The sequence below is a fragment of the Heloderma suspectum genome, chromosome 2 (genome assembly GCF_057233095.1).
Source record: "Heloderma suspectum isolate Gila_16-S chromosome 2, 16-S_ref, whole genome shotgun sequence".
In the NCBI taxonomy this organism is placed as follows: domain Eukaryota; kingdom Metazoa; phylum Chordata; class Lepidosauria; order Squamata; family Helodermatidae; genus Heloderma; species Heloderma suspectum.
In genome coordinates this window covers 45,039,761-45,065,866 of record NC_139459.1, presented here as the reverse complement: position 1 = coordinate 45,065,866, position 26,106 = coordinate 45,039,761, and the positions used below count along the sequence as shown (strand labels likewise).

At 39.4% G+C, this 26,106-nt stretch overlaps 1 protein-coding gene across 2 annotated transcripts in view; it reads right to left on the bottom strand.

Moving 5' to 3' along the window:
- PIK3R1 (phosphoinositide-3-kinase regulatory subunit 1) overlaps window positions 1-26,106 on the bottom strand; it is an 80,144-nt gene that overhangs the window by 17,803 nt on the left and 36,235 nt on the right. The window contains exons 3-7 of one of the 2 annotated variants that reach the window (XM_084833344.1): window positions 14,366-14,458; window positions 12,198-12,272; window positions 7,300-7,431; window positions 6,093-6,294; window positions 5,917-5,996 (exon numbers count right to left, since the gene is read on the bottom strand). In XM_084833344.1, coding sequence (XP_084689470.1) covers window positions 5,917-5,996; window positions 6,093-6,294; window positions 7,300-7,431; window positions 12,198-12,272; window positions 14,366-14,458 — 582 coding nt within the window. The remainder of the gene's footprint in view (window positions 1-5,916; window positions 5,997-6,092; window positions 6,295-7,299; window positions 7,432-12,197; window positions 12,273-14,365; window positions 14,459-26,106) is intronic. The other variant, XM_084833345.1, reaches the window with a different exon arrangement.

The window sequence follows — 26,106 nt, the reverse complement described above, 5'->3', positions numbered from 1 at the left end:
TAAGCACATACTCGCTAACCTGGGATCAAGCAGTAAGCAAGTTGCATTAAAAGAAAAGTCCTGAAGTCCTGAAGAAACAAAGCTTTGGGGAGATGTAACTCTGCACACATTTCATATCTTTTTGCCTTTAGCTACATACTGGCTTAAGGCTGGACAGCCACTCAGGAAATCAGCTTCCAGTTCTTTAACAGGGAACAGAAAAGTAACTGGGAACACATTTATAACTTCCACTTCAATGCAGTTTAAGTGTCATAATGAAAATCTGCATTTAATCACAGAAATTGCTATTATACAGGTATTTGTTGGGTTCATTTCTTGCTACAGCTTTAATGATTCAAGGAAGAGTTCATTTCCATCTACTACCTGGCTTGGAATGCAGGGATTTTATCAGGAGTCAATGTCCACACTTACAGCTGCAGCTGATATTTAACTTGGCCGCAAGTTAGCCCTTCCCCTATAGGCAGCAGTGCACGTATACAGCTCTGCATATGTGGGAGGGAAGAGCCATTCGGGGAATCCAATCATCTGTGCATAGCTCTGCATGTAGGAAGCAGGAGAGAGGGTAGATTGTGCCTTATGCCTTCAGCTGACTTTATTCTCTAATTTGTAAAATGTTATCAAAATCAGGATTTCGCCACCTCTTGCATGTTTTGGTTTTGATAATTGGTAGATGGTGCTTGAAAGAGACTGAATCCACAAAATCCCTAATGGTACAAACTGAATGGAGTCCATATAACACATCCAACTGTAGCGATTGCCTATGTTGTTATATGCACAGTTTAAACCAAAGAAATGACTGAAGTCTCTGTTTCAGAAATAAGTTTTGACAAAATTTGGGTGGTATTTTATTTGTTAAAAAATATATGAGCCTTGGTTATTATTAGCTTAGAAGGGGAGCCCTCTGCTGGACAAACATTATAATGTAAACTGGCTTAAAGTTAAGAGTAAAGGGGAGGGGAGAAGAAATTATGCTTTCCATAATCACTCGCTCATTAATTTCCTCTAATCACTGGAGACTTCTGATGAATGTTTATACTGAAATCTATAAAGGCACAGCTTAAATGTATTATCAATTAATAGCGTACTTGAAATTCTCTAACATAATACATATCATGTTATACAATCACTATAGCATCCTGTTCTATTTACTGCTCTGCCAAATTCATTTGACATGCAGCAAGCATCAGTTATATCCTACCTATTTTAAAATCTCAAGTCTCTCAATCATGCTACTGATCATGACAGAGTAATCATATGCATGTTTACTCCTATGAATGTTAAGTTAATATGCATTGGATTAACTATGCATGTTAACATGCATAGTTAATCCTATGCAAGTTAAATCAGCCCCCCTGTGTTCAATGGAGTTTGGTCCCAGCTAAGTATGCATAGGATTGAAGCCTAAAAGTATCTTTACTTCAACTTAGAAAAAAAGTAAGCTATTTTTGGCTACTCTTAAATATCCAAAGGGCTTTCAAGAGTAGATAGAACGTTTGTGTATAAAAAGAAAGATAAGCTTCATTCAAATTTATTTATTTATTTACAATATTTGTATACCGCTCCACATCTAGAACAGATTCTGGAGTGGTGAGCACAAGAGATAAAACTGTAAAAGGATAAAAAGATTAGAATACCATATTAAAATTATGTTATTTTTAAAAACAGAATACCAATACCAGGAACCATGACTGATCAATTAAGGAATGCCTCCTGGTACACTGCTGTTTTCAGGAGGTGTCGGAAATAGCACAGTGTTGGTGCCTGCCTGACCTCCAGGGGAGGGAATTCCAAAGAAGGGGGCTGCCACCCTGAAGGATCTTCTCCTGGTGGATTCCAGTCGAGCCATAGGTCCATGTGGAACCACCAGGAACATGCCCTCCGATGACCTCAGTGACTGGGCAGGTTGGTAAGGCAGAAGGCGCTCCCTTCAACAGCATTCATATGTTCTTGTCCCTGATCTGATATGTATTAAAGTATGACGTTTCCCACTTTCAGATTTGACAAGAGATACCTATTTCAGTGGCAAGCCAAAAATCCCAGGCTGGGTTGAATTGTATATAAGAAAGTGGGCTCTCTAGAGCCTCCCTCCTCTTAGGAAGAGCTGTCAAGACTTAAAGATTACAGCAGACTGAGAAAGTATTCAGCATCTTGGTAGAACCAACCTCATTCATGCCTACTTATTTTTTCTGGCAATTCCGACTCCTGCCATTGCTATATTGTGGGAAGAATTGTAGCTCAGAGGCAGAGCACCTGCTTTGCATGCAGAGGGTCCCAGGTTCAATCCTTACATCTCCAGGGTTGGAGAAGACTTCGGCCTGAAACCCTGGAGAGCCGCTGCCAGTCAGTGTAGACAATACCAAGCTAGATAGATGAATGGTATAAGGCAGCTTCCTATGTTTCTTTATTGTGCATAACTCTGCAACAGACTGCAAACATATATCTCATATTTGTAGAAATGAAAAGTGCACAGGAAAGCTGTGCAACAAGTGTATTAAAAGTAAGTTAATGTGCACATCACATTCCACGCAACAAGGACTCCAACCCTCACTAAAGACAATACGACATTCTGATGCTCATGGAAAACAATGGGAAAGGCACTAAATACACGGAGCTCTGAATAAGTGCCAGAACTGCTACCCAGTGTCCAGTTTCTTCATTTTGGCATATCATATCTGTGACCTTATCATTTAGTTTGTGATACTTATTTAGCTAGCATAATTCAAATGTTCAAAGCACCTCACATTATGGGTGACACCTAACTAATCTGCATAAACAATAGTTTGTAGAAAAGTATATGCATGTAGACAACATGGCAGGCACCATTTTAGAAGAGTCATTCCATGCTGCTGATGGGCAAAGGAGGCATATTTCTTCTAGGCTGGCATTTGGCAGCTGCAGCTTTTATAATTACATATATTAAAAATAGTTAACTTTAAAAATGGGTTGTCTAACCCAGAGCACCTTTCTAGCTGATCAAATGGTTTCTAATGTTGCCAATTAATGTTGCAGTTCTACATCACGTATATTATCTCAGTAAATCCTATAACACCTCTGCAATGTAGACTGCTATCATCATCCCCAACAGTGAATACCATGCAGTCTTCAAAATGCTATTCTCTAAAAATCAGTCAAGCACCAAAGTCATCTGTGCATGACTTAACATCCTGCTTCTGAAGAAAGCTCTCTTATCAGATAAATGAGAAGTCCATAACACACAAAGTTGATATGTGTTTGCTGCCCAGAAAATTCAGACAAGAATATGGGTATGAAATGGTGCATCTTCTTCTGGAGTTTATTCATTTTGAGTTGAATGTATTTGGATGTAGGATGTTCTTTCCTATACTGTGTTTGTTTTGAAGGATATCTATTTTATCTTATGTGGAACTTTTGCTGTAATAGTACATATTCCCTAAGTCACCTACAATTTTAAGCATGTAAGTAATGGTAAGAACAAGTGAAGCGATCTTTGTACAGAATTCCAGCCATTCTATTCCATTAAGATCTCCGACTTCACCCCGGCATCAATTCGCTGTTGCCTACTGAACATGCTCAGCCCTCATAGGGATGTTTGGTTTTTTCTCCCACTAAGGGTTTTCTTTCTAAATATTTTTGCACTTCTACACACCTCAGGGTTTCCTCGAGTCTGCTGATATCTCTGTCTTGTGCGTGGGTGGTGTCATTTTGGCTACATAAGGACTGGTGCTCAGAGAATTAAGATCACTATTAGTATATACAATTACTAACCCCATCTATCCGATGGGGAAGGGTAGAGAATAGTAGCTTGCTTATGGCCTACCTAGTAAGTTCAACACAGACATGAGATTTCAATCCAGCCCACACTACTACCTACTACTCCATATCAGCTGTGTGTGTCCACCAGGGCTTATTCTACTGCGAATGTCACAAAGTATGAATGCAATGTGTACTGTTGATAAGAATTTATTGTATTTCATAGAAGTGTTATTCATTATAATCTGTATGTGTGCTATCTGTAAGTACAGAATATATGCTATAAGCTAGCTTTAAGTGTAAAAATGTGTTATTGGAACCGGGACAAAGAAGCTTGCCGCAGGTGGGTTGATTAATTCTTGGTAGTAAAAAGCTCATTACCTCATGAGAAGATGCTTCACAAAGGTGCTTCTGAAGTTAGCTGTAAGCCTGGCTGCATTATGGAGCTATATGACTCCATAACACAGCTTAAGGTTATGAGTAAAAGCTATGACTGAGTCCAAAACATGAAGGTGATTAGATGTGTGCTTAAGATAAAGGAACTAAAGCTATTGTTAGGTAGAATGAAATAAATAATACGATTTTAATATGGTTGACCAGACAGTTCTTGGGAGAATAGGAAGCCTACCAAACATGCTTACTAAATTCTGCCAACTATGCCTGCCGGATAGGTAACTATAAGATCTTAACGATTGCTTTGTTGAGAGGAACAGAACTTTAAGGGAGTAACCCTATGTCTGCTAGTCAGAGGCTAGATGGCCACAGGATATCTGTTTTTCCCAGAACTGACCTTTCCCCACTTCCACGCTGCCTCACAGGCAGCACAGAAAAGCCCCGTGCTCGCAAGAGGAGTGCGGAGTGGCCAAAATGGGGCATGCCGGGGGCGTTCTGGGGTGTGTGGAAATGCCTGTACGACACATCCAATGTGTCCTGTGGCAGCCTCCTCCCCTGCTCAGCCCTCCCATGGCTACACAGCTGTCTAGCCAAAAATGCAGGGCAGGAGGAGCGCAGAGGAATGATCCCCTCCATGCTTCTCCTGCCCTACACTGGATAGGCAGTTGCCTCTGAAGTCGGAGGCGGCCGCCTATCTGCATACGATTGTGCCCTAATTTTACTAAGAAATATGCTAGCACTATTTCTATTATGCTTCTAGTTATCCTATGCTTTCTATTATGCTTCTAGTTATCCTAGACACAGAATGTATGAAGTAATGTGTTTCGTTTGTTTCAGCATTGCAAAGTTTTGTTATTTTCTAATACTGTTTCAGCATTAAATATATATTTTGTGGTATTACTTCGTGTTATTTAGCTTGAGGAATGCTTCAAGGACCACAACCCATAAATTAATGATTGTAGCCCAGAATGCTCAGCTAGGATTTATAAATCTGTTGCTGAGTGAGGTCTGTCCATACAGCCACTGTCTTCTCTCTTGGTCAGGTGAGTCACAGACACAACTGTTCAAGTAAGAGAAACAAGCTATTTGGATGGAACAGGAACGGTTTTTCTGTCTCACTAATAAGTATAGATTCTGAAATATATGCAAGACAATTAATTTAAAGCCACATCACAAACAGAACAATATTTGTGTGTGTGTGTGTGGGGGGGGGCAATAGCTAATACAGGCTTTGCCCTTGATTTTATCTTAACTTTGGATAGGTTCACACCGGAGTTTCCCTCACTCCTATTTTGGTGCTTCATCACAAAACCAGGCAAACAAGAAGGTACAATCTTTGCATACCAGCACAGATTTCTGTGCAGAATCCTACGTTCCCTAAGTTAGCAAATCTTGCTAACTTGGGGCAAGATTTTATTATCAGCATGGCTTGTGGCAATAGCATACTAAACCACTAAAAACCTTCTGCCGAGATGCACTTGTTGCTAACGTTCTAAGGCAAATGCGCTTCAACAGGCTTGGTTTTTCAGCTGTATACACTGCTCACTAACTGGTCGACAATAAGAGAAGTCAAGAATATTTTGCTTCATCAAACTTTCACTTCAAAAAGAATCACTGAAAGGGTAAGAAAAATGCCACTGGCAAAAACTCATTCTGAAAAACAAATGTGTATTTTTTACTTTAACATGCAGTTCCTATGTTGTTAACAAGGAACGTAAAATGCAACATTTGTTGGCTCCAAAACAAAATTGTATAATTTATTACAAAATGTTTCCAAAATACAGATTTTCTTACCTGGTGCAGGTTGTCTCTCATTCCATTCACTTGTAATTAATACTTCCAGGATTTTTATGTGGTGTTCAGTACTGTCAGAGCTGTAAAAATATTTACCATATATTAAAACAATAAAATGTATGCTGAACGAATTAAATATTCTGTATAGTTACTGGATACATGTGTGTACATCTTACCTTGCTACTGGGGTCCTGAATAGCAGAAGGCTGAAAATTTCAGCTAGGGATCTTGCATTCAAAAGGTTTTTGGTAGAGGTCTGACAAAGTCTGGAGAAATGTTTGAGCAGATATTGGAGTGTGAGCCAATACTGTTGAGGTATATTAGGCGATCTGATGAGCCTCTTCAGCACTTGAGCATATTCCTCTGAGTTCTGGACTTCTGCAAAGAAATAAATGTCTCCCAATGAGCTTGGTATCATTCAACAATTGTTTTAAAAAGCTACCCTGAAAAGTATCAATTCTGTAGGAAGACATTAATTCCTACACTAAAACCCAAGTTCCTTTTTCTTCTTTGAAACGTGAAAACTTTAAGTGTGGATGGGAAAACGGATCAACTAAACAAGAGTCAAAGTGAAACAGAAGTATCATTTGGTAAAAACCACAGAATGTTCAGTGTGTGCTGGTAGAGGTCTGCCTTCTGTTTAGTATTACACATGATTGGGTAATTCTGAGATGAAGCAGATAAGACTCAGAGGTGCTGTTCTAACTTTGAAGGTTATACCAGCAATAATATCCTGTCCCTAGAATTTGCAACTGAATATGAAGCCTGCCACTGAAAAGGTTGAGTCCCACTGCCTGAATTCACTATTAAAAGAGACGAGCCTTATCTGTAGGTATTTACCTCATGGTATCCCATAATTGCCAACAGACTTCAGAACCTTGTCTACTCTAATACATTTACCTTGCAAGTACTGATAAAAGGTTAACAATTAGCTCTTTCTGCATACAGCCAAATCCTTGATTTGTTAACCTGTGTTTGTACAAAAATCGTACTCACCAAGACACAGAGTTCTTAACAAAAAGATCCGTTCTGTACATTAAGTTTTAAAGATGTACCAGTAAAATATTTAAATATAATGTAAAAATGTAAGGTGAGCACATTGCACATACACACTTTCAAGCACACATGCCAGGGAACCAGGAGTGGCTGCAGATGATCCCCACTATGGGTATAATTGTAAGAAGCTGATGTAAAGGATAGAGGTCTGGTGTTTGTGCAATGTTCAAATAATACATATGAGTCTTTTGTAAGGTTCTTCCTTTTGGCATATTAAGCTTTCCATATCCTAACCACACTGGAAATAGAATCAAATCCCTGGCACTGCCAAGGGTAAGGATTCTAAGATACCCGATTCTGTACAGAGGAAAACTTTTGGATACATACCTTGTGCTATGGAAATCATTTCATTGTAAACAGATGCTGGAATGACTGGGTTTGGCAAGTCAAGAAAGTACCTCTTCAAAGCATCTGATAAAATCTGCAGATCAATGGCATCAAAATCCACTGTAGAAATATCTAAGAGAGCGAGAGAGAGTGAGAGAGAGAACCCATCATGTTTTGCCTTTTGAACAATTCAGTTGTTTCCTCTGTATTCTTACTTCATACAAAACAGATACAAAGCTTACACCTCAATTTAATTTTATAATGAAATATTCATAGTCCTCCCTCCCCCAATATGGACTTCTATTTATTCATTAATTTGATTTCTATCCTGCCTTTTGATCCAGAAGAATCCCTAAGGTGGCTTACATAAAATAATACAAAGCACACAACATTTTGGCTGTTACTACCCTCTTGGCGACATGGCGTTATGGGTAGCATATCCTCCCTTCACCCTAGGACTGTAATCTTATTATACTATCTAAAGGCAGAGAATGAGAGCCAGATATAGCAGCTGGCCTTCAGGTGAGCTGTTGGACCTTCTGTTGCCTGGCTGTGTGCTTCTCACTCACTCCCCTTAGGAATGCAGATCATTGGCATATATCTAAAAAGTTAAGGAGATCTTCACATAAAATAAATTTCACATCAGCATACAACTAAAAGACTTAATATATTGTACACAGTCAGCTTCTTAATATAAGATCTGTTGACAACTGCATACCACTACTCTTCTAATAGCAAGTTTACATGCAGAGGGTTGAATCACTCTTGAATCATTCATCCCTGTCCCCCTTGGAGCTCCCTGTGCACCCTCCAAATTTGCTCTGGAGGTCTGGGGAACTCTCTGGAGGATATGATGAGAAGGCATGGGGAACTGCAGGGGGAAAGAGAGGAGGAGATAGTAATACGTCAGGTGATGATACCAGCTGAAAGTTCTGACAGAACATGATCATTTGCAGACTGGCAATGAAGGACTGCAAAACCTACATAAGGCATAGCACAATGGGAACAGATCTCACATACTTTAAATATTACTTTGAATATATGCTTACCTCTATTTCATGTGGCAATATGAGTAGACTATTATAGGCCTTCTAAGAATCCAAGGTATTTTTAACTGAGCTATGTTTTACATACTAATATTTTGTGTAAACAGTAGTGCAGTAAAGCACTACAACGAAGGCTAGGGCCAGTGTGAAAAAAATGAAGAATACTATTGGCGCTGAAATCAGTGACTTTTAGATCTCTAAAATTTCAAGTATGTATTACAGGCACATCTGTGCATGTAATCTGTGCATGCAGAATATAATTACTGAATAGATATACTTTTAAGTTTACAAATATATTTGCACTTCCTTATTTTATTTAAGGAAAATCTAATCAATAAACAATACAACCTCAAAATATCTTTAGGCTGTTATTTTAAAAAGTATGCATTTTAAAATAAATAAGGGTATCATTTTGTTACTTTAAAAATAATTTTATTTTGAAATTACATTAATCAGAATTCTGTACCAGGAACAGTTAATAATCCATTTTTGTCATATTAAAATAATAGTAATAATGCACCCCGCAACAACGGAAATTTCAAGAGTTTAAATACTTAAAAGCCAGTTGTAAAGTATTAAACGTTTCAGTTGAATCAGCAATCCAGTTCAGTAGGAATACCAAGTCTTAAGCTTCATTAGTACCATTGACTAAACTGGCTTAAAATCAAACACAGGGTTGTGGAATGTGTTTGTCATTTTCCTTACATATGAGGAACCCAATCACACAGAAACGTGAAATAAAACTGCCAAAAAATTATTTACAGTCTGCCTCATCAAAACAAATGGGTTCAATCCTATACTGAAGGTCCACTGGCTGAGGATATAGGATTCGAGAGAAGGCCTTCTATGCTGGTGAACCACCACTAGATATGTCAGTGGAACACTCCGCTGGTGGAGTTCTTCCACCAGCAAAAATATGCTGGCACAAGAGCCAAAATGGGGCACAGTCATGGGTGGGGCATGGGCAACACAGAGGAGCACATTTATGCCAAATCCTATAGCTCTTTGGTTCATAGCCATACCCTTGTTGAAACTATACCAGCCCCAGGAAATCTCCCTCCCATTCAAACTTCAAATGAGAAGGGGGAGGGTTTTAAAAAATAGCCACCCTTATGTGGACGACTGCCCCTTCCACATCGCCACAACACAGTATAGGATATATATCATCATCCAATTACAGCACACCACCAACCAGTGTATAAATTCCATACAGGGAGACTACAACTCAGATGACAGCTTGCATGGCATGGGGGTATCTATACCTCTCTGGCCCCATGTCATGCACACTAAGAGCTCACAAGGTGATGGGAAACTATAGGAAAAGGACACACTGCACAAAAAGGAAGCGCTTTGCAAGAACAGCCTGGCCTTACAATACACATGGGAATAGGAGCACATTGCTAACACTTCTCTGCCTAGAACCCTAACAGGTACCTCACCTTGGGACTCTAGACACAAATATCCAACACCCAAATCCAAACTCCATTCCAACAACTGAGGGTGCCAGGACAGAGCACCCCACATGGGTAAGCAAGGAAAACACCTGCCATAATGTAGAACTGCTGCACCTGTCTCCCATGTCCCCTCTCATCCCCTTTGCTATATGTGAATGCTGGGTCTTGCCTCAACTCAAGGATTTATTACAGTCACAGACCGACATAAATATAAATAAAACTGAAGTGTGTCATCTCAGCTGTATTACTCTAACACTTTCCCCTTCCCACCACAGCAGAGGTCAGTGCCCCACACACACAGGAGGCACCCTCACACACAGGTAAGCTCTTTGTTGGCAAAGGCCAGATGTTCCATTCCAATTATTTCCACTGCTGGTCAAATGCATATAAATGCTTTTGCTTTGCAGGACCATAGCCTGGATGCATGGAGCAGAACCAACTGTACACACAGTGCTTCACCTCAACCCCCAAGGGGGATGAAGAAGTATACTCACAGAGTAAGTGAAGTCTCCCCTCCCACCATGGGGATGGAAGGTTGATACATAAGCACTGACTGACCATCCATGTAGTACTACTCTTGTACTCCTTCACTTCTTCAATCTCATCTCCTCACAGACACCTATGGTGCATACAGGTTCAGGGATTGTGTACTCCAGCTGTCAACTACTGTTCATTACTCTCTCCCTCCCCTTGCCCTCCATGGGCTTCTCTGCCGCAGGTACAGAATCTCCCACCCACCAATTGATTTTGTGCTGACCATGAGGGAGGCCCCTCCATGAACAGCAGCAGTGACCAGGAACACCTCTTTGGGGGTATTCACCTACTTACTCCATGCAGGCTACTGTACCCTTGCAGCCTCCATAACAGACAGCTATGCAACTGGTGAAGGTATTTGTATCATGGAGCTAGAGTCATAAGGGACACTACCCCTGTTGTCTCTTAAGCCAAGGCACAGAAACCCTGCTTGGGTGATTGACTGGCAATGCCACATATGCATTTCCTTTTCAGGATCAACTCTGCCCTGGATAGTGTTAAATAAGGCATGGATTTTGCCACAGTTCTGTATGCTCTGTGCAGACCACCTGCCCACGGTGCTATGTTATGTGTCCCCTCCTGCCTCCCCTTTGTGTGTTGTGCTCCAAAATGGTGGTTGGGAGGTATCTTAAACTTGGGGCCAGGTCCAGCTAATTTGGTTAATGTGACCCTGGCTGGACCAGGCCCCAAGTTTAAGACAGGAGGAGTATAAGGGGATTCAAACCCTTGGCTGCAAGGATGCCTGGGGCCTGGAGGTATTGGGCTTCTTGCTGCCCAAGCCACTGGGGCTGACAGAGCGGAGGCACTATGGTATCACTGTGTGTGTGGTGCGATGCAGGGGTGTGTGCTGGGGGCATGCTCCTGTTGTAATGAATTGGCTCTCTCTGCATGTGGAATAGTACAGTTCCTAACTGGTGGGAACTGGCAGTATTTCCAATTTTATTTTTCTGCAGTTTTTTTTTAATTATTATTTGCATGATTTTCCCTCTCCCCTCCTGGGCTGAACATGCATTGGATCCAGCAGTTGTTCCACTGGCAGATACGGCAGCTATTCTATTGGCATAGCAGCAGCACTCTTCTCCCAGAGTATAGGATTGCACTGTCTGTCTCAAAAACTCTATTTAAAGGCAACCTCACTGCACTGTTTTCACCATCCCTTTTGTTCAGTTGAAACAAATTACTAGAAAGTTATTTGGATCTATGGAATTTCAGTTTCACTACGGAAATTAACCAACATGATATGGTTGCACACCTATTGATCAGGATCCAAAGAACCACTCAACTAGTTCTACATGCCCAATGGGGTATTCTGGACTTGTGTTTCTGGAACAACTCCCCATGCAACATAGAAAACCACCTTTGAAAGGAGACTTCAAAGGAAGTTTGTGAAAGGGCCCAATGTCTGCTGTTTTAAGTGCTGTTGTTTTTTAAAGTTGACATGACTGGGCATGCCCAAGCCCTTAGGGAGTTCTTTGGATTTCAGCTGTTATACATAAGTTGTCATATACAAACAAAGATTTGTTCTTTGAATATTCTCAAACTATGCAGGGGATCATACACAAGTTATATCTTGCATCCTCAGTTATTCAGCCAATCACATTTCTTTAAAGCTGACATTGTCCAAGGTACTTCCAGAATGCCTAATTCCTTCTAATACTGTAAATGAATTAGAATACTAACAAATACTAATTAAATATATACTATCCTCAATGTTTATGGTTTCATTTTAACATTAATATATCACACATATGAAATAAAGTGCATAATAAATATATTAAGCATAGTCACTTGGAAGCAAATTACACTGAAATCTATCAGCTTATAACTCAATCTGTTTATTTGGAAGAAAAATAGTTGTACCTACCACACTCAGTAATTTGTCTTAATTCACCAGTGCTGTTTGACCCTTGTGACCTATACAACGTTGAACATTCCAGACCTTAAAAACAGAACAGATTGGTTTTATGGACCCAAACATCTCCTGTGGGTTTTTGCATTTTAGATTCCAACCAGATGCTACTGTGTAGTAAGAGGTAGCGTGTACTTGTGTGAATCTATCTTCAATCACTCACGTGCAACAGTAGCCCCATACAGGGTATAGCTGTCATGTGTATTTACAAACTTACTGGATGAGCAACACTAGACATCATGCTACTCAGAATCTTGACTTTGAGAAGTCTACATCCAGGCCAAGCCAAACGTGAACTGGGAGATCTGTGATCAGATCTCCTGACTGGAAAGAACATATGCCCAACAACCTTAAAAGCAGCTTGTGGGGGGACTGGTATAGTGTAACTTTTCTGGGGATGGGTGGGAGGTGGTTAACCCTTCATGCAATGCTTCACCCTTCTTCTTAAGGTGCCATCTCCTCTTGGAGTTTAGCTATCATTACAGCTATTTTTGTTTTTGACACTGCTGCTCTGAATAGTTGTACAGAAGTACAGCTGAACCATTCCCTCAGATTCTTTAACTGTGATGTTTGTCCTCTTCCTATTGATATTTTTCCTTCCATTTCCCCTTGTATAACAAGTTGGAGTATGGTGTATTTTTCACCTCAGATAATATGACCAAGGTATTGAAACTTTCTTCTTTTGATGATCTTTACCAATTCTGTTTGTTTGTTTACTCTGTATAGTTGTTTTCCTGTGTTACTCAATCAGTCCATGGTATGCTTCACCCATTAAAAAATAAGCTGAGGGGTGGGCATGTACACTACCTCCCCTAATACTGCTGTTCTGATTCAATTTTGACACCCCTGCAGCTGATTTTAATTTTTGGTTTTAAAAAATAGTAAGAAAGATCTGACCACAAATCTCCTACATCACATGTAGTTTGGCTTTCAGTTGAAAAGAAGGAACTAACGGACTCAAGTTTGATTTTCAAGATTTCCTTGCTATATGAAACAGCATCCACTGCCACTCTTCATTGACTTTTCCCTCAGAAACAACTGGGCCTAAAATTTCTGGATAGTTGTACCTACACATGTTTTATGCTGCGCCCTTTTCTGAACAGTGTACCTGGAGACAGAGAAAACTAAGTACATGTTGGAGGTTAATGCCTTCTCTAATGTAAAAGCAGGTAAAAGTCAGGTAATGTTTCATTAATATAGAATTTTGGCATACTGATAACAGTACTATCTGTACATTTTGAAACAGCCATGTTAGATACAGGTGCTACTTCCTTTCCATAGGAAGTGTTTGATGTTGCTGACGTTTAACACTGGCTCTATTTAAAAGAAGCCAGCTGTCACAGCAAGAACAGCATTTAGGGATTACAATCCCCCTCACCCTTGGTCTTTCAACCTTCACCAATGGACAGTCCAGTCTTAACTTCAAAGCCAATGGAGGAACTCACTACAAGAACAGCCTTGTAAAGAAAAGGGAGGCTGACAATGTGAAGCAATCAGATGGACAGAAAACCCCAAATTTCCTTTATTAGGCAGACACGTTGCTTGCTTGCCTGCTTGTTTTGTTCGGGGTGGGGGGAGACATGTTACTTCTTTTGTTTTGAACTAAAATATACAGACAGAAGAAGCCTCCTAGAGCCGTCACATGGAACACATACAAGAAGTTTGGAGGTTTTGACTACTGTGAATGGGCCTATCACTGATGAACTGAAGGGTAGGCAGGGACATAAGAAAATAATGCTCTCCAAGTTATTAAGGTTAAAATGAGCAAGATAGCTCTGTAGACATTTGTGGAGGTGGCAAACTGTACAAGCTTAATGACTATGTTCATAACCAAGTAGCCACTGTTCAAACAGCATGTGCATACAAGGGAAGTCTGAACTCAATTTGTTTGAAAATTAATAGATTTGGGTTTATTTTAAGGAAACTCATGAACTTTGGATGCAATTCTGACATCATTATGCAAGTACATAAGAATTGTATAAGACGACACATGACATTACCTGACATGGCTCCTGACATTCACAAATACTGTTTAAATTCAAAATGTGACTCTCAAAAGGTGGTATTTGAATCCCTCGGCACACAGTAAATTAATATTCAAGCACCATTCGTTATCTGCATACCTTTTCTTTCAATGGTTTCCACTAACTTGGCAAGGAGGGGAGGGGCATTTTCAGGTGGTGAAAACTGCTCTGAAAGATCTGGAAGTGTAAACACTGTAAAAGAGGGGAAAAAAGAATATATAAAATGCATAAAATAAATCAGCTGAACTACAATTAGAGTTTATGAAAATCATGAGATGTAATGCAGCTGGTTAAATTTTAAACACTGAACAAATTCTCTTTATCAGCTGTCAAAGTCTATGTAAACAGTTTGTTCGTCAGTCCTTGCTCACATACTGGAATCCTACATATGACTTTGTTTAAAATAAATTCAGGTTTTGAGTCTCAGATATGATGTTTATATTGAAACCAAAAGATTAAAATCTGGATTAAACTTTTAGCATAGTCTTGGTGGACAGTCTCCTGCTGTAATTACCTTTCCAATTAAAAACAACAACACTATGCTACTTTAGAAACATACTCTTCAATTTCAGATAATTTTGTTTACCCTCAGTTATTTTAAATCAATTGTCACTACAATCAGAACTTCTCAGACAAAACAACAACAACAACAATAATACTGTTTCACTGCAAGAATCTCAAGCCGTGTTACAATAATGTATGTCCATTTTTGAGAAATATAAATAAATAAAGGCCATGAGCCTGATCACGGTTTTGTGCACCACCCATATTTGATGGCCATGCACAAATGATACAATGGAGGTGAATGGTAACCGTGTCACAGGGATGCTTAGGGGTCAGTGTGCCATTATCAACTTGTAAAAAAGGCAGCCCAATAGTGCTATCCCTTGGGACATTTCCTGGGAAAGCTAATGCAGAATATGAGAGCAAGTGTTGACTGTGCATGGGTCCCCGCCAGTGATGGTCCCTCCTGGGTAAAAGGTGGTCCCATATATATGGTACTGACTGTCATGAGTACAGCGAACCTGTGCCCAGCTATGCTGGGGATCTTACAGGATATAGCAGCCATATAGTGTTTCTCAAAAAGTGCTCAGTGCTGTGGGACTGGCATGCAGTTTGTGCTCATGGGCAAACTCATATGCAGTCTGGCAATTGCAGCATCTCCCAGGGTTGCTCTATTTAAGATTCTTGCCATGCCTTTCCCAGGCTTATTGTTCATCCTCCTTGTCAGTGTGACTGATGACGGAGGACAGTGGGGCATGGAGATGCATAGCCTAAGTCTAGATTCTATACAAGCTTCTCATTAAAAACAACAACCTGTAGCTATCTGGGTTAATGTCTAGCACCACCTGAGGAAGCTATGCACCTTTATTTGGGGGGCAGTTGGTGCAATTATTAAGAAAACATGTGGTTTCTAAAAAAAAAACCCACTAACATGTCACATTTTTTAAAGCAACAAAAACTTTTTTTAGTTTGTACAGAATCCTCTTAAGAGTAGCTCTTTGCCACAGAACAAGAACCTAAATTCGAAAAATTAGACTCTGGAAGCATTCTTTGCAGCAATGATTAGAAATGTCTCCAGAAAAAGAACAAACTGCCAAAAAGGATGTTCTTCCCTATCCAGGCAGTGGAGCCAGAAGTAGTCATTCTAAATATATTTGCTAACAAGGAATAATTTTATCTTAAAGTTTTAAGAACTTTTGTTTATTCTAGAAAACCAACCATTTTGAAATACAGGCATGTCAGAAATATCTTGCTTTATTTATAAAAGTATATACATTCAAAATATGTGGATCTGTGTGGAATCAGTGTACATATGACCAACTGCCTCTTTCTCATAAATGCATACATGACCATGCATGTGAAGTTTACATACACAGAGTATCTGCAAAGTAAATAGTTGTGTCTGAAGCAGCTCTGAGGAGGGCAAAGATGCAACAAAAAATCCAACACAAGGTATCAACACCCTGCCTTGTTTATCTTACTCCCTCTAGTGTTTTCTGTAAGGAAAGCAAATTGAAGCATTTTCTCTATTGCTTTCAGGTCAGCTTTACCATCTTGTGTCAGAAGTAATCTAGAAATGTTGAACTGTGGCTAACCATCTACTACGCAGAATCCTATGTCTCATTTCAAACTAAAGCCATCTGAATGGCACTTCCCTCTAGATATATTTTTCTGGAATTGCCAGAGTAAGTTACCTGTTATCTGAATTACTGTTCAAAATGACAGTATCCTGAAAAGATAACTACTTGCCACACAATAAAAAAGGACAGCTCCAAGGTAGTGGTCACCTCTGCCAACCATGCTGCTCACCAGGGTGACACAGTGACTTTTTCTTTGACTGTCAGTCATGGGTTTTATGTCAATGTACAGATGGAGCTACTTTTAACTACTTAACATCTGGCCAGAACCAGTTTGGGGAAAGAGCAGTAGCACTGGACTAATATGATGTTTTATACTTCACAAATATACAGGTGCACTGGTTTTATAGCAGTTATAAGTATTAAAGTATTTTTAAGGACAGGCTTCCCTTACCTTCTCCTATCTTCTCTAGTTAGCAAAATCGGGTGATATGAGTTAGAAATGCTCTTACAATTAATTGGGTTTGCTACATAAAAGATAACTTTGAGAGCTGCAATATGTTAAGTGCTATCCTATGAACATTTACTCAGAAGTACTTGCAGTCTTAATCTGTTAGACTAATCAAGATCTTTTTGATTGTCTAAAAAGCCCCTCCCTAGTTAATTGTGCAGCAATTAAAATACAATATTTAATACAAGTCTTTATAAAAGCTGCAAATGGCAAATAAGATCTTAGAGCAGGCACACAAAGTAGGGGCGCCTCTTCTAAGATGGCATGAGGGAAGAGAAAATATTGTTCTTCTAAGATGATGCCTGCTATTATATTTGTATCCACCGTCTAAAAACCCAGGAAGTATGCTTTTTGTTTTTGTCAGAACTGTTTTTATTCAGATGCAAATTTAACCGATGGATCAATCCACTAAAATCATACAATTAACTACAATTTAAAAAAACATTGGGTGGCAGCCCTGATTATTTTGCCTTTTGAAACTATACTTCCATCTCACTTAATTTAACATTCAAATTAACTCTGCAGATTGTAATTTAATTCTTAAGGAACTGATGGAAATTAAAAGCACTTAAAATGTAATGCAAATAAATGATGAGTAAACACATTATCAAAATTGACACAACCTCACAAAATGTCACTTTAAAATACTATTTTAACAGGGTTTTTTTTTAATGGACCTCTTGCTGTACTGTTCTGCAAGTCTCTTGTGTAAAATCCCCATACCATTATACTGCAATTGGTGCTTTCAGCAGTAAACTTTCCACCTTTGGCACAAAACTGAAAATTACAGTCATGGTTAAAGTAAAAAAAAAAAAAAAAAAAGACCTCAGGAAACATTTGTCTGCCAAGCTAAACACTTTACAACATTCTTAGAACTAAATGCTATTTTATAAGACTTACACAGAAGAAGGCCAGGTTTGTTCGTTGTGCTTTTAATTTTTAAAACGCTGACATGCTACAGAAACAGACTGGAATAAAAGTCAGTATTCCAACTACCAAAGCCAAAATAAGCTCTGAATATGGATTAGATGTAATAGAGCAGAGAACTACACACATATCAGAAGGATTACAACGTGAAACAAGCCCACTTCTAACATGCAATTTTTAATGAACGCACAGAAAAAACAAAGCATGACAAGCAGCCTGCAACCAGTACCTGACTTTAAAATTATCTTCTGCTTTGAAGTGTGCTGTAAAACAGCACAGAGGTTTGGAGACCCAAGTCCATTCTTAAGAATCTGGGCAACTTTGCTGATTCCTTTGCTACAATCCAATATCAGTCTTTCACTTAAAGTAATCATTTTACTTTTCAGATAAGATGAAGTGTACTATTTGAGTTTTATTTTAAACCCCACTATCTCCAAAATTTACAAGCTGCTGGACGTATCTTAACGAACCTCCTTCACTAGTCATTAAGCATTTGTTAAAGAAGGCTTCTGATGACATGTCAGAAATGCTGGATTTTCCACTGGTTCTATTTTTACCTTGCCACAATGATAACCAATCAGATGAAACAGAACTTGGGATTCCCTCCAATCCGAATGTTCTTCCTTCTCACTCATAGAGACAGGCCTGAACAGCATTTAGCAACAGCAACGTGTGGGAGCCGACAACATACCTTGCATCTAAGTACTGCCAACATAGCTACAAACTGCAAGACGAAACCAGCACACAGCTGCACCTTTTGGAGGAGTTCTCAGTAAAAAGAGATTTTCAGAGTTATTACCTGGCACAGACCTATGGAAAGTTAAAGCTGGAAGATTGGCCCTGAAGTGTCTGAGCCAAACCTTTCATTACTGCTAGAGGAAGCACGAAAGTGGATAGAACAAAAATTATAACCTAACCTGCCCTTTAAAATGTAATATGATACACTATGAAAAAAGGGACTCATTTACCACAAGGTATACAGGAGACTATGGTCCAATATTACAGTTTAAATCCAACCCTGAGTCATGAGTTCCATCACAGTAGCTTTCATACAGATACATACAAATTCACTTACATGTGTGAATTTTCTTGGAAACTCATACCGTATGAGCACAAATCTTGAAAAAGTTAATTAAGCTTTAAGTCCCAGGAAAATCAACACTAACTTAACTGCCACTAGCTAGCTGCATCCTCTCTGTGGCCAGTAGGGGTTTTTTCTCCAAGAACTACGTCCCACATAGAAAGCCACTTTTCAACTGGGGAGAGCTTAGAAAGCATTTTACCATGTGGGAGAGGAGAAAGAGAAGGAGAAGGAGAGAGGCACAGTTTGCAAGAAATCAATGAAAACTTGCTGGGTGCCTAACAGAACTTTCCGTCGTGCATTAAAAATGTTGTTGTTCAGGCAGGCATTTGGGGTGGGTTAGGGTATTTTAGAAAATGTTTTTATTGTAGAATTTTATTGTTTTAAACTGTTTTTATTGTATGTTGTACATCGCCCAGAGTGGCTGGGTGACCAGCCAGATGGGCGATTAATAAATTTAATAATAAATAAAAAAATAAATAAATATGTTTATAGTATGAAAGTGTTTTTTTTTATTAATAACAGCTGTATGAGCACAATTATGGATGGAGCTAATAGGTCAAGAATATTAAGCCTACAATTCTACACATACTTTATTGGGAGTCTCATTGAACTTTGTCAGGCTTACTTCCAAGTAAACCTGCATAGGATTATGTTGCACATGTAGTTAGTTCTTAGGAAGTAAAGTTTTTCAACACAGATAAACAAGCAAAATGACTACGGAAAAAGCAATGAACATTAGCAAAGTGGCACTCACTTAGTACAGGCAGTTCAGTGTCAAGGAATACTATTCATGCCCTCAATTACATTACAAAAATTCCCAGAAAATGTACCACACTGATGTTCTGAAAACCTGAGAGCTGTAATATTTCTTTCCTAGTTGCTTTCCATTAGTAGGAAAGAACAAGTATTTTACTTTCACTTAACAATGTGAGAATTCATTTTTATTCTTCCCCTAAATGTAAGATGTCTAATTTTAATAGCCTGCATATTCTGGGTACAAGCCTTCTGCACTATTGCTTGTGACAGCTGCGATGGAAAGATGAAAAATTTGTTCAGTTCTGGTAAGTTGTTGGTAAGTAAGTAGTATTTTCTGATGAAACTTTTATTCAAGTTTCAAAATATTTTAAACAGAAGTGAGATGCAAGAAAATGTCCCTTAAAAATGCATAATCAAGATGACAATACAAGGAGTTCATCTAATATAAAACAAAATAGATTCAAGGGGGGAAATAAACATTTTTTTCATTTCTAGGGACGATACCAGCTTCCGAATGCTAATAAAATGCATCTCCCCAGCAGTGAGTTGTTAGTTCTAAACCAACATTTTGCAATAACGAGGCACCATGCTTCTTCATTAAATTTTTAATTATTATAACAACTGTTGCAAGTTGTATGTCAGCTCTCAATTTAACATGTAGCAAACCCATGCTATCTTCTATTAGAAGGAAGCAATATTGTCCGTGTGGTAGGGAGGAGTTTTGTACATGATGTTCTATCAGATTAAGCTTTGGTAACTTTATGAATTATGAGCTGTCATCCACTTTTTCATCTGCTATAGAATATACTTCTTGGAAATGCGAGCTATAAATGAAACAACAGATGTTTTTTATTGGCTCCAATTGGAACTTAAAAAAAAAACACATGCCTGTAGTTAAACTGTCTGTTATATGCTACTCCCGCTATGGGCCACTGTTAAAGTACACGTTATATACAAGTATGGACACTTTTTTCAATCATCCTTCTTTAAAAAAGGAAAAGAAAATGTAACAGTAATACTGTGAGGATGCAGTATGAGTAAAATGGGTAGTGGAGGCACTGGAGTAATAATTTGGATTGTAAGCTCCTTAAGGCAGAGAACTGTTTTGTTTTTACTTATGTTAACATGTAAGACTGTTGCAGCAAAAATAACTTAGAGTCTCATGGCACTGTAGAGACTAAGAAATTTATTCTGGCATAAGTTTTCACCGACTGTTCATTAGATGCACGAAGTGTTAACCTCAAATTGGCAGATTTAAATACACATGCTGGGGGGAGGGGGAGAGATGTAAACTCCCCCTTTACAGTCAGAGGGAAATGAAATGCAAAAAGTAGAGACAGTGATGATTATTTATTTATTTATTGCATTTATACCCCGCCTTTCTCCCTCTCGCAAGGAACTCAAGGCGGCTTACATTATCCTCCTCCTCACCGTTGTATCCTCACAACAACAACCCTGTGAGGTAGGTTGGGCTGAGAGTTTGTGACTGGCCCAAAGTCACCCAGTGAGCTTCCATGGCCAAGTGGGGACTAGAACCCGGATCTCCCGGCTCCCAGTCCGTCACTCTCACCACTACACTACACTGGCTCTCCAGTGTACACAGTGTACACTACATTACCAGTTGCCATTCATAAAATGCTGCTGAGTGATAATGCAGACATAATTGCAATGGTGAGCTGATTAACATATAATTCAAACCACAGGAAATAAGAGTTGAATCTCTTGATGAATTGTACTTCAGCAATTTTGTGTTCATACCTGTCTCTGAAATTCTTTTGTTCAAGAATGACCATCTTAAGGTCATTGACAGGATGTCCTGGGGGGCTGAAATCTAATCCCATTGGTTTCTGAGCATTGCCATTCCTGGTATCAGATTTGTATCCATTTATTCTTTTACGTGGAGACTGACCTGTTTGTCCTATGTAAAATGCAGTAGGGCATTGCTGGCAAATGGTAGCATATCTCACATTGAAAAATGAACAGGTGTAAGAATCCCTGATGTTGTGGGTGGGTTACAGGACATTATTAGGTCCTGTAACAGTGTTGCCAGAATAGATTTGGGGACAGAGTTGGCATCTGCTACAGGGTCTGGTTCCTCCCCACTCTCCCTCTCCAAGAATGTGTATAGATCTGCCGATTTGAGGTTAACGCTTCATGCATGCCAGAATACATTTGTTAGTCTTTAAGGTGCAACAAGAATCTTAGCTTTGCATGTGTACAATAGCACTGTAAACAAGAATGGTAGGACAACTGCAAACATAATGTTTGCATTATTTATTCTTGTTTGATTGGCAAATACATAAACATATAATATTAGGTAGGGTGCACAATCTGAAGCCCGTGAAGCCAGCTGCACCTCACCCACTTTTTCCCATAGCCCAGCTGATCTGCCAGCTTCTTTCCCAAGCCCTGCCCCCTCTCCCAGCAGGGAAAAGGTTGCTGGGAAGGGTGTGTACTCCAGGGGACAGGATTATTTTTTTAATCAGTAGCATTATTGTATTTTATTAACTTGCTGACCCCTGGAATACCTACTATTGTTTTTTCTCCTCTTAACAGGAATGATGCTCAAATTAGCTCCGACACCTAAAAGTCACTTTCATGTTTAATTTCCAGAGTAATTATGAAATGTATTTCTTTCATTTGTATACTGCCTTTGTTCCAAGGAGCTCTCAGCTGCATGCTCCACCTCATTTTATCCTCACAATCATACTGTGAGGTAGGTTAGGCTAAGACAGAGGTGCAGAACCTTATGCCCGGGTGCAAATCCTGACTTCCTGGGGTTCCAATCAAGACCCCAAGACTTCCTCAGGTGGACCCACCCCACCTTCCCCTGGTTTCACACCATTTCCCCCAACAACCAATCATTCAGTGGTATCTCGGCTTTTGTACAGTTTTTTCCCCCATTCTAAAATGTTGGATTGCCTCTCCTAAGGCTTAGTTGCTGGCAGTAAGAGTGCTAAGTGAAAATATGCTGACATTTTAGGTATTTCTGGTAATTTGGACCCCTCCCCTTTTGCCTTTGACCTTGCCCCCTTTTCCTTCAGCCTTGCCACCACTGATATGCGGGCCCCAAAAGCTTCTTCGAAATGGAACTTGGCCCTCCAGCTGAAGGAGGTTCTGCACACCTGGGCTAAGAGACAGTGGCTGGCCAAAGTCACTGTTGGGCTGCTCTTGTCCAGTATAGGCAGGATACGGAATTTAATTTGTAATATCTAACACCAATGGGATATACAAATTAGACATGCAAAAGATATTTCACCTAAACCCCTACAAAGGCTAACCTTGCTATTACTTTTTGTACTGTTTCAGGAAAGAGTAAGTATCCGGTAACAGTGGTAAATCTTTGCCATTACGTATAAAAAGTTTTTTTCCCAATGCTTGGAGAACACTAACTACAATAAGATTTTAGTAAACTCATTAGAGATTGTTACTGTCAAAATAACAGTTCTCAAAGTACTTTGATGGGATACCATCAAGGAAAAATTTCTGAGCAGCAAAACCTATTAGAAAGAAAGTAATATAAGATTCCAGTTATCTCATGACTGTGTTGATTGCTTTGAGGTTACTCCACACCTCAGAGTGTCAGAATTTTCCATCAGTGCCTCTTGGATGAATTTCCTACTCAACAGAGGGCCATTATGCTATGTGTGGCACTATGCTTCAGAGATCTCTTTTAAGTCTCTACTTATTCCTTAATTATAGGGAATGTATGTATTTACTTTAAGATTACTATTCCTCTTTCTTGACCCCATACAGTTCCGCAAGAGGGCCACATATATCTCCGAAGTGTTCATTATTTTGTCCAGACTTATCTTGTGACTGCGCAAACTGAGTTAAATCTTCATTATGTCCAAAAAGAAAAAAAAGAGAGATAACGTTTTGTCTTCTAAATCTGAGAAGCTGGTTTGGAAGAAAGCTATTTTCTCCATCTGCTTTCTATGGAGAATATATAGATATAAAGTTCTTGATTGTGAAACAAAGTGGGCGCTTACTAGTCCTATCCCCCCTAAAGCAACACATGTGTAAATTAGCAAGAAAATTCCATAATTACATTTTGTTGCTTTGTTCTGGAAATCAAAGTACTATTATGGGTCTCTTCCCCCTTTCCTTGCATGGATAAGAAAACCATGACTCTTCATGTAGAAGTTGGACATTACAAATGGTAGGGAGACAATGGCCCTGTCTGGATGTAACAGCAGCATTTGGTGGCAATTTGTGGGTTAATTAACTCATGAATTGATTTTCATAGACTTATTTTATACTCCTTAACAGATTGACTCTGTTTCGATGTAATGGCAATTTCTGGGTTAATTAACCCACAAATTGTAATGGCCGGATGCTGCCATTACATCTGAACAGGGTCAATCTGTTAAGGAGTATAAAACAAATCTATGTAAATCCATTCTTGGGTATAGGGATGCAAGCTGTGTGCAAGCCACTTCCAGATTCCTGGAACAACCTACTGATCTAGCATTTCAGGTTGTTTTTGTAATGTCTCAACACTTGGGGTTGTTCAAGGGTTAAACAACCTCAAGTTAGCCTATGGCTTCTTCTTGAGTTTACCTTGGGTTGTTCAACCCATGAACAACCCTAAGTGCCTGGGTTTGGATGTCACAGAAACAACCTACGCTATTCCATTTACACAGCATCACAAACCATGGCACTATAACAGACCTATGAGAATGTTCATCCATAATAGACAGAAAATGTTTAGGTTAGAATGTGATTAAGAAAGTGCTTTCATTACATACAAAATCCCTACTTGTAGAGAGAAATTAAAATCTACTTATTTGAACTTATCTGGTTAACAGGAAATGGTTTTTAAAAAGTGTTTTTTTCCCGGCTAGGTCTTGTGACCTTTTCTTTTAATAGCTCAGTGCACTGATTCCTAAGGTAACACCACCCACAGGACCTAAAAGCATACTTCGTACATGATTTTCATCATACTGAGTTTGTGCATGCAGTTAGAACAAGCTGTACCCTAATTAGCCTTGCCCTTAAATCTTACAGCAGTATACAAAATTCAACATCAATTAAAGTTGCTTAATACTAACCTGATGCACCAATTGCCTTAACCTACTGCACCTCATTATTGCTTTGATACAAAAAGATCCGAAACCCTCTGGGGAATCTTAAGCTTTTTAGGCTGCAACCCATAGTATACACACACTTACCTAGGTCTAAGTCCCGCTGAATTCAATGGGACTTACGAGTAGACATGTATAGGATTGCAGTGTTACCTTTTCTTCATGTTCTCCACAAGCAGATTTATGATTATTATTTTTAATAAAAACTTTCTCTTATACCGATTGGCTTGGTAAAATTGTATCTCTCTGCAACTGTATGCCTTTTATACAAGAGAAACTTAATCGCTGCTACCTGTGGGAAATGGTTAGCAGTTCTTGTCCAGTGCAAGCAGCTTGTCGCTCACAGGCACTTTCAATATAAATGGAACACAATGAACATGTCTAGCAGATTTCTGAAGTGAAGCCACAAACTAAGAGCTTGCTTGTACATTTTATACTCTACAGTGGGGGTGGGCAACTTGTAGCCCTCCAGATGTTGTTGGACTATGATCAGCCCTAGCCAGCATAGCCAATGGTAAGGGATGATAGAGCTATAGTTCAACAACATCTGGAGAATCACAAGTTGCCCACCCCTGTTCTACAGCTTCCCTCCTAAGGAACAATCACAAGGTCTCAGTTGCGAGTACTCCAGAATGGAGTTGGGCCTAATAAGCTGTCAGTTTGCAATGTGTAGGTAGAACCTGCAGTAAAACCAGTATTATGCTTGCCCAGCATAAACTGGTTGGTTGTACTTTTTCAGTTATCCAGTACATACAAATCTATCACAGCCATTCCAAACAAATGATAAAACCCACATAGCTTAAAACTCTGGGTAAAGTAGCTATGAACTGTCTACAGCAAGGCCCACTGCTAGATTGCTAATCGCCTAAGACTAAAGAAACCTTACTATTATGTTACCATCTGCATTTTTTAAAATTAAAAACTGCTCAAACATTTCAAATGTTGGTGGTGACCTTTAAAACTCTAAAGGGCTTGGGGCCAGAGCCTGGGTTTGGATGACATGCCATAGCTGATTGTGGGTTATTGAACTCATGACACGTTGCGGTGACTGTGAGCACCAGCTTGCATATTCCAACCCCGCTCAGGAGTTGTCATGTTGCGCGAACCCAGTAAGTGTAGGTTATGCAAGGACTAAACAATCCTTACATATCCCTAAAACAGTCCATTTGTTATGCAAGGGTTTAACCCTCCCGCCATAACCCACACTCACTGGGTTCACATGACATGACAACCCCTGAGCGGGGGTTGCATATTCAAAATGATGTCCGCACATGCCCTGCACGCACTGCAACCTCACTGTGGGTTAAATAACCCACAGTGGGCTGTCATGTCATGTGAATAGCCCAAGTGTTTCTAAAGGAACATCTCTTCCCTTATGTACCTTCTTGGCCCCT